Source organism: Rhineura floridana, chromosome 10 (assembly GCF_030035675.1).
Source record: "Rhineura floridana isolate rRhiFlo1 chromosome 10, rRhiFlo1.hap2, whole genome shotgun sequence".
Taxonomy (NCBI): domain Eukaryota; kingdom Metazoa; phylum Chordata; class Lepidosauria; order Squamata; family Rhineuridae; genus Rhineura; species Rhineura floridana.
In genome coordinates, this window is record NC_084489.1 from 89,078,947 (window position 1) to 89,090,552 (window position 11,606).

The following is an 11,606-nucleotide window of genomic DNA, read 5'->3' on the forward strand; positions in this document are numbered from 1 at the left end:
TTCTTACTTTTCCTCAACAACTAAAGAGTTAATATAATCAGGCTTGTTAGTGTGATCTTAGCCAACACAGTTCTTATCTCCGGCACGTTCAAGAATGTAAAACAAATCCAGTTCTCAGCGTCCAGCATTCAGTAACATACACGAACAGCAGATTCGTTGAAAAAAAAAACATAATCCAAAATAGAAAGGAATAGAAAATAGTCTCAGATATATTTCCTTCAAATAATCAAAAACATCTTGTCCAATAGGTTGCCTCTTATTTGTTTTAATCTTTATAATTCCAAATTTAAGCCAGCTTTTTGTCATATAAAAAAAAAAGAAAAGTAAAACAGGTTCTTTGAATTGCTCCCTTCTTCCTTAACTTTATGCAAAGCAAAAAAAAAGTGTGACTCACCCAAGTTTCTTAATTAGCTGATTCGTAAACAATCCTCTTTTACGGTAGTATTTTAAGTCCAAGATAAGATTTAGACAGATGGAGGCTAGCTCGTTAAAAACTTCTTAAGGCTGCAAGGATAGCCTCAAACACTCCTGGCCATTGCCTGGTGAAATCTCAGAAGGTTGAGAGGAGGAAGATTAGGGTTTCCAAGGCTCACACATCTTTTCAAGACTAGCCTTGCTTGCTTAAGAACTAGAAACTTGGCTTTTTTATTTATTTAATAAAACCAATTAAGATTCTAGATCCTGTGGCATATCTTGAGTTCCAAAATGCTGTTGTACAATTACAGATACAGGGTGGAATCGGACTAAGCTTCTCCGGGATCTTCTTCTATAGGTGGCGAGCAAGGCAGATTGTGAAGAACATCCCTCCATCTGACATGGACCAGATCAAGGCCAAAGTGGCAGCCCTGGATGTCTTGCAAGACCGGAGGATAGACTGGGGCTGCCACAGGAGCTGGGGCCGGAATTACTTGGTGTCGGTAAGCATCTTTCAAAAGGAAACGAAGGGGAAAGGTTGATGCCCTGGTCATTCTGCAGCCTCCTGTGCTGTTGGTGCCAGGGCCAACGCCAGGTTTCGGTGTGCCCCTTGTATCCTCCAGTGGCAGCTGGTGGCTTGATGTCAGTGGGGCAGTGAAATTCACTCTGGGGTTTAGTCTGAATGTTTGAGGTTTTAATCCAAGCTTTCAGTACCCTGGACAGCTTGGACTATAATCCAGAGCAGATTCCACTGCCCCACTGACGCCATTGGTCTGCTTGCTTTCCTCCTCAAACCACACTCCTCCTCCTCCTCCCTCTTTGCCCCACCCCTTTACAGTAAAGTTGACCCCCTTCATGCCAAAGAAAGACCATTCACAAAGCTGTATGCAAGTAAGAACTTTTGAAATAAGAGTGCCATTTCTTCATTACTGAATGGATACACCACCCGCACACATCTAAAATTAACCCTTAGGTCTCTCTGTTGGAATCTCACTCCACACTGCCTTTTTTAGAGATGAAAACGTAACATTTTTGTAGAAGCAAAGTATGAAAATGAAACAAATATTCAATATTGTAGCAACATCCAGAAGCTGGATCTGCCAGCGGGGTTGGACTGGGATCAATGAGGGGTCTCTCTGAGCTCCTGCGCCCTCAGCCCCTGCCCTACCTGGCCCACTGCTGGAGCCAGGCGTGGCTTGTGCCTGTTTGAGACTGGCAGAGCAGAAGGTAAAGAGCCTAACAGTAGATGGAGCAGTAATGTTGTGGCAAATTCAGAAGTGCAGGGTCCCCTTCATGATAGTCACAGCCATGCTCCCCTTTTTTGCTGCTGGGTTCAGAATGAGATGCTTGTTAATGCTTTTCCCCACAACAATGGACATTCCTAGCAGCCAATAAGCATGAAAGAGGAGAGCGTTAGCTACTGAGAAGAGTCTTCTCAGCAGCTGACTCACCTCCTGTCACACTGATTGGCTCCAATCAGCTGGAAAGGGCAAAGAAGCATGTTAGAAGACTCTTCTCAATGGCTAACATACTCCCCTTTCATGCTGATTGACTTGTAGGATGCTAGAGACATAGGGACCCTGCCAGGACCCCCCTTCCAAAAAAGTAAGGGGACTAAGACCCCCCAAGACTCCGGATGACTACACCACTGAGATGGAGTCAGAGCCAATGACCCGACAGAGCCAACCAATTCTAGTTTTGCCCTCCTCCTCATTTCTGCTATGCTCTATAATGGCAATGCTGAGACGAAGTAGGAGGAAGCTGGCAGGCGCTTCCACCCACTGTAAGTAAGAAGGCCGGCAGGTTGGGGGCTGGCTGAGGGCAAACTGAGGATGGTGGGGCAGTGCCTCCTGCGCCCTCAAGGAAGAGCCTCCACTAGGCCCAGCTTCTGTGCAGTTTGCTTATTGCTGTCCAAGATGTTATTTATTAATTTTTAAGATATTTCTGTGCCGCACTTCGTCTAAATAATGCCAGAAACGGTTCACCATATAGACAAATAGAAATATATGTGCTAATAACACAGTGAAGTCCACATGTTAAAATTAAGACCCACTAGGGCCAATCACGCATGACAACCGTGGGAGGGATTAACAGCCAGCAGACATCTGGGTGAGCAGGTACAGTGCTTGGGGTTTTTTTGAGGAGGGCCGTAACTCTGTGGTAGAACATCTCCATTGCCTTCCCTTGTCATTGTGGTGGGGTTGGCAGTACCAGGAAGGGGTCCCCTAAATTAGGCAGGCACAAGGAGGGTCAATACTTGGGAGGAGAGGGTGCATAGGAGAAGGATGCTGAGTTTGGAACCAAGTGGATTGTAGGATGAGAGTACCCTGAAAAGGGCTCCCAGTCCTAAGAGAGTCTTGAACAAATATCAGGATATCTCCAATTTAGAAGGTACGACACCGTGGCCCATTCTCAAGATCCTTTTTTGCAGATTCATCCGCTCAGGGATTGCCAACCTTTTTGAACACACGGAGAAAGTATTGTGAGCATCAAGTAAACACTGCAGTCTATTATTTATCTTGGCTATGGGAGAATGCTCATTTCAAACCTAATTTCAGTGGGGAAAGGACCCTGCAGATGCAAGAAAACACATGGGTGGGCACATGTGCGCCCGTGGGTGCTGCATTGGAGATCCCTGCATCAGCCCTTACAGCCCTTGAGCAGGTTTCTGGGCACACCCACATTCTGAGAAAAGGAAGGGAAATCATAGAATGTCACACTGAGTGAAAAATGCAACCCTCTGTGACTTTCAATCCTGACTTCTCACTTATGCCGTCACTGGCTCTGCCCCTCTGCCTTTTGAGGCCATCTGCTCCGCATAAATGAGGCAGGCAACGTTTGCTTAGCCTTTGTGCACATCAGACGTTTAAAGGGTGCTGGGAATTGTAGCTCTGCGAGGGGTGAACTACAGTTCCCAGGCTTCTTTGGGGAAAAGACTGTTTTAAATGTGTATTAAATGTATGGTGCGTATGCCGCCTCAGGGTCCTCGTCCCCTGCTTTTCCCTTTGGCTCTTTTTGGCTGCTGACTTCTTGTTTCCACAGTAACTGCAGAGCTTTTTAAAAAGTCCAACTCTGCTGCCTCCGCCTCCTTCTCCTCCTCCCTGGCTCATCCGTTTCCTCCAGATTCTTCCTCCACAGACACCTCTTCTCCTTACTTCCCTGCCCCCTCCCCTCCTTCACCTCCTCCTCCCAAATTCAGAAGCAGCTTCAGTTTTGGCATTTTGCTTTCTTGGGAGAAACTCCTGTTAGCTCTTGCAAGCTATGGAGGGTCCCCATTGTGGGGCTGGGGAGGCTTGACTCTGAATGGCGCAAAGTGGGGCTTTGCCCACAGCTGTGACTCCCCGGTCACTGTCAATAATAATAACCTTTAGCATTGATAAAGCCCTGTTTTGTTTTTGAGTATTCAAGCTGTTTCACTCGCATTGTCTCGATAATTCTTGCAACAACCTAGCAAGGGAGACCAGTATTTTTATTCCCCTTTTCCATACCGGGGCTGCTGAAACTGAGAGTGAGTTGCTTGAATTTTGAATTTAATGGCTGGGGTGAGATCTGAACCAGGAAGAGTCTGAGTAGAGAAGATTAAATGGGGTGGGGTGGAGAATGGTAGCAATCTTCAAAACATTGGAGACTGGTGGTTCCGATGTCAGTGGGGCAGCAAATCCACCCTGGGTTGTCGTCTGAACTTTCAAGGCACTGTCCAAGGTGGCAAAGCACTCTGTGTCAGCGGGGCAATGAATTCACTCTGGGTTGTAGTCCAAACTTTTAAGGAGAGTTCCTTGAAAGTTCGGACTAAAATCTGGAGTGGATTCATTGCCCCTCTCCCATCGAAGGCACCAGTCTCCACTGCTTCAGAGGGTTGTCATGGAGACGATGGAGCTGGCTTGTTCTCTGTTTATTTATTTATTTATTATTTGATTTATATCCCGCTCTTCCTCCCAGCAAGAGCCCAAGGCGGCAAACAGAAACACTAAAAACACTTTAAAACATCATAAAAACAGACCTTAAAATACATTAAAACAAAACAACATTAAAAACATTTTTAAAAAGCTTTAAAAACATCTTTTAAAAAGGGGTTAAAAACATATTATTTTAAAAAGCACATATTAACAAGCAATTCTAACACAGACACATCTCTGTTGCTCCAGCGATGAGGACTAGAACCAAGCAGTAGTAAATGCAAGGAGGCAGATTTTGGCTAAATGTTAGGAGAAACTTCCTAAATGGTAAAAGGTGCGTGCCCGTGAAAGAATCTGCCTCACGATGTGGTGCGTCCCTCCTTCGCCAGAGGCGCTTAAGGAGAGGCTGGGCAGGCATCTGCCAGGAATGTGGTAGTTGCCAGTTCCTGCATTGGGTTGGGCTGGGTGACCTGGAGTTGCTGGGAACTGAACCTCGGCAGATGTTCCACCACTGAGCTTCAGCCCTTCTCTTGCCTGAAACCCTGGAAAGCTACTGCCAGTCAGTGCAGACAATATTGAGTCAAATAGACCAATATTGCTTTGCATGCATAAGGTTCCAAGTTCAAGCTCCAGCATCTCCAGATTGGTCTGGGAATGTCTGCTGGAGAGCTGCTGCCTGTCAGAGTCTGACTTCATATAAAGTAGCTTCCTATGTTTCCTATATGGCTGCATCTGTCCACCATTGTTCTTCCCAGTCTCTGGTGCAAGGGTGTCAGATGTGGTACAGAGAAAAAATGTAAATATATTGCCTTCAAGTCGATTCCGACTTTTGGTGACCCTATGAACAGGGTTTTCATGAGGCTGAGAGGCAGTGACTGGCCCAAGGTCACCCAGTGAGCTTCATGCCTGTGTGGGGATTCGAACCCTGGTCTCCCAGGTCAAAGTCCAACTCCTTAACGACTACACCACACTGGCTCAAGAGAGCTAAAATTGGCAGGGAGGAGGGAGGCTTGCAAGGATGGGCCTTTTTAGCTTAGAAAACCAAAGGCTGAGCAGGGAATGTGATACTAGAGGATTTGGGGGGGAAATCCAAAATGTGTGAAGAGAGTGGATACAGGGAAATTATTCATATCTCATGGACAGGCCAAAGCGGTAAACAGCAGAGCAGAAAGACGTGAAATGTATCGGTGTGAAACATTTATCAAAGCAATACAAGCCGGGCTATTAAAAAGAGCACCCTCAAGGAGCCATCAAACATCATCTAACAACTTCCTCTGTGTGCTTTTTTATTTGCTTCCTTCAAAATCCTGATGGAGAAAGAAGGCTTGTTTGTTTGTTTACTAAGAATCTCAAACTCTAAGGCAGCAGTTCCCAAGCTTTCCCCACCCCAACCACAGATCACCTGAAAATTGCTGAGGGTCTTGATGGACCACTTAATGGTTTTTCTTCTGCCTGTTGTAGCAATTCTGATGCACTGTGCTAGATGCTGCTTGATTTTTAATTGCTTTTCATTATGTTATTGTATAAGAAATGAAAGAAGCAATACAATTAAAAATCAATAATATTTAATGTGGACGTGCCATGGACCACTGGAATGAAGCTCAAAGGATCACTGGTGGACCATGGATCACAGGATGGGAACCTCTGCTGTGAGATATCTTATCTTAGCAAGCCTGTCTCAGGAGGAGTGAATTCCACAATTATTATCTCCAAGCACTAGAATTTAGGTTTCGAGTGGATTCCTTGAGACTAGGCAGACTCAAGGCTATTAGCCATGTCAAGTGGGACCCTACATGTCAGTGGTGGCTGGTGCCCCCTTGGGACTGGTAGGCGGAAGGCAAGGGCACCCAACCGTAGGCGGCCAATGACAAGAAGAGCCATTTGAGCCTCACTTTGCCTCAATCCTAGCAGCAGGTGCCATTGTTGAAACCTGAAATTGTTTTGTTGTCCCTTCTGATTTATTCTCCAGAAGGGCCACCTTGGCTAGCTCTTTTCTCTATAACCTGCTGCAGAGATGATGGCGTCCCCTAGTGGTGGCTGGTACCCAGTCAGGCTGGTGGGGAGGAAGGCAAAGCACCTAAACTGTAGGCAGAGGCCACAGCCAACTGAGCCTCGCTTTGCCCCCATCTTCCTCCCTGCCAAGTTCTGCAAGGACAACGCTGATCCTGCAGAGGAGGAAGGGAACTGGCAGGCAGTGACATCCCCTGGACTGGCTGTAAGTCAGAAGGCAGGCGGGGGGAATGGCTCAGGGCAGGCTGAGGTCGGGGGCCCACTTGCCCTAATGGACCAGCCCTCCACTACTGACTCCTGATACAGAATCCATGCGGGTCAGTGTCTTTTGAGGCAGACAAGCAGGCAAAATGTCTTGGCCAGCAAACTGTGACCAAACCAAACGGACTAGAGTGGCCTTCGCCAACTTGGTGCCTTCCCTATGTTGGACTACAACTCCCATCAGCCTCAGCTAGCACAGCTGTTGGGAGCCATAATCCAAAACACCTGGAGGGCCCCAGCTTCAGGTTGCCAAAGGCTGCTCTAGAGGTGCGGAAAAATTGCAGGTGCAAGAAAAACAAAAGCTGTGCTTATCGAGTGCTGGGGGATGCTCCGTTTGCCCTAATGCGCTGCCCCACACCAAATTGCGATTTGTGTGTGAGGCTCAGGTAATGGCCATCATGGGTCATTGGGTACACACCATGCTTTTAAAACACATTCAAAGCACATTCCCCTCCCCAAGAATCCTGGGAACTGTAGCTTGTTAAGGGTGCTGGGAATTGTAGCTCAGTGAGGGGTAAATTTATTTATTTATTTAATTAATTAATTACATGTCTAGACTGCCATATAGCAGAAAGCTCTCAGGGCGGTATACAACAAATAAAATCACAATTAAAATATGAGCAAGTGTGAAAAATATAGTACAATTATAAAAACATTAAACATGATAAAAATCTGAAATAGAATTGCCATTGAGTTTATAAATTAAGATCCATATTAGGTTTAAAATATTAAATTTAAAATGTTTAAAATGCCTGGGCGAAAAGGCAGGTTTTTACCTGGCGCCGAAAAGATAACAGAGAAGGCGCCAGGCGTATCTCGTCTGGGAGGGCATTCTATAGTTCGGGGGCCACCACTGAGAAGGCCCTAGATCTAGTTGTTGATCTCCAGACCTCTTTATGAGTTGGGACCCGGAGAAGGGCCTTCGACGTCGAGCGTAGTGAACGGGTAGGTACATAGCGAGAGAGGCATTCCACCAGGTATTGCAGTCCGATGCCGTTTAGGGCTTTATAGGTAAGAACCAACACTTTGCATCTGGCCCGGAAACATATCGGTAGCCAGTGCAGCTGCGCCAGGACAGGTGTTATATGGTCAAATTTCTTTGTCCCAGTGAGAACTCTGGCCGCAGCATTTTGCACTAGCTGAAGTTTCCGAACCATCTTCACAGGTAGCCCCACGCAGAGTGCATTACAGTAGTCCAATCTAGAGGTTACCATAGCATGGATAACTGAGGCGAGATTCTCCCTGTTCAGATAGGGTCGTAGTTGGGCTACCAGCCGAAGCTGGTAGAATGCATTCCGTGCCACCGAGGCTACCTGAGCCTCAAGTGACAGGAGCGGATCTAATAAGACCCCCAAACTATGTACCTGCTCTTTTAGGGGGAGTGTAACCCCATCTAGGGCAGGTTGAACGTCAACCATCTGGGCAGAGGGCCCTCCCACCAACAGCATCTCAGTCTTGTTAGGATTGAGTTTCAGTTTATTAGCTCTCATCCAGCCCATTATCGCGGCCAGGCAGCGGTCTAGTACATCAACAGCCTCACCTGACGAAGATGAAAAGGAGTAGTAGAGCTGCGTATCATCAGCATATTGCTGGAAACGCACTCCAAAACTCCTGATGACCTCACCCAGCGGCTTCATATAGATATTAAAAAGCATGGGGGACAGAACTGAACCCTGCAGGACCCCATATTGGAGTACCCAGGGACTCGAGTAATGTTCCCCCAGCATCACCTTCTGGAGACGATTCCCGAGATAGGAGCAGAGCCACCGCCAAGCAGTGCCTCCCACTCCTAAATCCGTAAGTCGCTCCAGAAGGATACCATGGTCGATGGTATCAAACGCCGCTGAGAGATCAAGGAGAACCAACAGAGTTACACTCCCTCTGTCTTTCTCCCGACAGAGGTCATCATACAGGGCGACCAAGGCCGTTTCTGTACCAAACCCCGGCCGAAAGCCCGGTTGAAATGGGTCCAGATAATCAGTTTCATCCAAGAGAGCCTGGAGTTGGCGAGCGACCACACGCTCTAGGACCTTGCCCAGGAATGGAACATTTGCTACCGGCCTATAGTTGTCCAAATTATCAGGGTCCAAGGAGGGTTGTTTTAGGAGCGGTCTCACCGCCGCCTGTTTCAGGCAGGGTGGGACCACTCCCTCTCGTAAAGAGGCATTAATCACCTCCTTGGCCCAGCCGGCTGTTCCATTCCTGCTAGCTTTTATTAGCCATGAGGGGCAAGGATCCAGAGCAGAGGTGGTCACCCGCACCTGTCCAAGCACCTTGTCCACATCCTCGAGCTGTACCAACTGAAACTCATCCAGTAAAACAGGACAAGACTGTGCTCTGGACACCTCATTAGGATCAACTGCTACAATAATGGAGTCAAGGTCCCGGCGGAAAGTTCCCAGGATGGGGGGGATGTGCAGCAAGTGGCTACCTTATGCTGAGTCAGGCCAATGGCCCATCTAGCTTAGCATCGTCTGCACTGACCAGCAGCAGTCAGAGATGCCGTTGGGGACTGAACCTTCCGCAATCAAAACAGGTGCTCTGCCACAGAGCTACAGCCCTTGCCCATATAGATAGGTATGACTGTGAAATTCAGGTAGTTAATTCTCATGCAAACTGACCTGATCCACACTTCCTGGACTGTTTGGAACATCATAATTCTTCGGATTTTGTTCTTCTTCAAATTGCGCTATAAAGTTCCCGGCTCAAAACAAACAAACCAACCCAAACGCAAGATCAAATGCGTATTTTAGGATAAAATAGGTTTAGAAGTGTGTACCTATCAGATGAAAGACCTATTTATAAATGTCTTTTGTGATAACATACGTATTCAAAAAAGGAGTTTTCGTGGAGTTTTTTTTTTTAAAGAAAACCCTCACAGAATGCTATGAGGATGGAATGGATACATGAATGAATATACAAATGTGAAATTGACCCTGGGAGGGAAATCGACTGCAGTCCTTTGACAGCAGGAGGGCTCCAGTCTCGCACGACGCAGCTCTGTTTCTAAGGCCGAAGCTGGCTGGTGAGGAGGACTGTGGCTGCCCACACTTCCTGGGGAGTGGGGGGAGGCACTTGCCTTTGTTCCTTCCTTGCCACTCTCAACAGGCCTCCTTAGTCAGCCCAAGCCCACACACCAGGGTGGGTAGATGTGTTCTTAGCCACAGCTGACTACTGTTGCATCATGACTCTAGGTGGGGAGATTTTTTTGGGGGGTGGAAATCACCCTGGTGTCTGGGATATCCTGGAAGATGACAGGCAAGGGGGGGGCAGTGACGGCTGGTGGCTCCAGGGCCTTGGACAGCTCCTTGAATGTTTGGACTAAAACCCGAAGCAGATTCCACTGCCCCACTGACATGAAGCCACCAGCCGCCACTGGAAGAGGAATCTTGGAGATGCATGGAGGAAAGAGCTTTCTGAGAGGAGGAACTTTCTTTTACGCCTTGTCTCCATGGTGATTCCTCCCCAAAGCCTCTAAGTTGGGAGAGAAAGCTTGTGTGGGTGGCTGCCCCCGCAGACATCTTCTGCACTTGCCAACTACGGAATCATACTGTGTTAATAGGTTAGCCTCTCCCCACCCCCCTACCCGTACACAAATACGCCCAGTTGTTTACTGAGGGAGAATTGCTACATCAGTTCAGCATCAAGAGATAGAGCAAAGGGACCACATTTGGGGGGGGCGGGGTGTCCATCAGAATGAAACCATCCATAGCTGTATCACAGAAAGGAGTTGGCATGACTATTAAAAGCAGGGTTGTCCTGATAGGGGTGGAAAGGGAGGCTGATCTACTTGTGAGGTGACAGGTGGAGTTGGCATGATTCTGGACTGTGCCGCATCAGACTGCTGGTTGTGTGTGTGTGCACGCATATTTGAATGCTTCCCCTGTAAATGAAGTGAAAATAATCACACTCGACGTAGGCGGCGATTGCATCAGGGAGAAAGCTCTCCTGAACCTCTCGGTGGTGCTAGTTTGCATTGAAATGCATATGCTGGTCTTCAGCTTTGCTTTCCGGGCAGTTTTATTATATGCAGGCATTTGTTTTTGTTTAAACATGCATACACACACACATTGTGTTGGGATCTGTACACACACACACACACACACACAGAGTCCAGAATTTTGCCACCTTATTTCCCATAATGTGGGTAGCAGAATGAGTTGTGGATCATACAACTGAAATAATAATTGATATTAAACACTTTAAAGAATGATTTGCATTCAAGAGGCAGCTGGGCAGCCCTCTGTCAGGAATGCTTTGATTTGGATTCCTGCATTGAGCAGGGGGCTGGACTTGATGGCCTTATAGGCCCCTTCCAACTCTACTATTCTATGATTCTATGCTTTGCCAATCTCTCTCTCTCTCTCTCTCTATATATATATATATATTTGGAAGTGGAGAATTAGCCTGGCAGGGAGCAGGAATGGCTAGAATCCTCCGTCTTGAACTAACAGCAGCAGTGGCTGGTGGCTCTGATGTCAGTGGGGCAGTGAATCCGCTCCGGGTTTTAGTCCAAACTTCCAAGGAGCTGTCCAAGGTGCACCTTTGATAGCTCCTTGAAAGTTCAGGCTGAAACCCAGAGCGGATTCACTGCCCCTTTGACATTGGATCCATCAACTGCCACCAGCTAACAGGATTATTATTGTTTCTATTTGCAAGAAGGCATATTTCATAGTTGGAACATTGTAAAAAATGTGACTTCCTACTTCTGCCACCTGTGGTCTGACATGTTTGAAAGACTGTCTCCTTCCCTGCAGTCCCTCTTGGATGTTAAGATCAGCAGAGTTCTTGGCAGTTCCACCACCCTGGGAAAGGGCATGTTCTCTGGCAGCTCCTAGGATGCATAATTCCCTCCCTGCATCTAGCACCTTCGTCATATAGTTTCCATCATATGCTAAAGATGCACTTCTTTGCCCTGGCCTTTGACATCTGAGGGGGAGGGGAGAGAGAAATTGGATTTAGTTCTCATTTTAAAGGCAAATTTCCCTACTCCACACTTTCAGAAGCAATTTGCGAGCTGAAATG

General features: G+C 47.2%; 1 protein-coding gene across 2 annotated transcripts in view; it reads left to right on the forward strand.

Annotated features, from left to right (window-relative positions):
* The window catches only part of MYO1G (myosin IG), a 113,110-nt gene that overhangs the window by 60,583 nt on the left and 40,921 nt on the right, over nt 1–11,606 (forward strand). For both annotated transcript variants that reach the window (XM_061586918.1, XM_061586920.1), the window contains one exon: nt 773–917. In XM_061586918.1, coding sequence (XP_061442902.1) covers nt 773–917 — 145 coding nt within the window. The remainder of the gene's footprint in view (nt 1–772; nt 918–11,606) is intronic.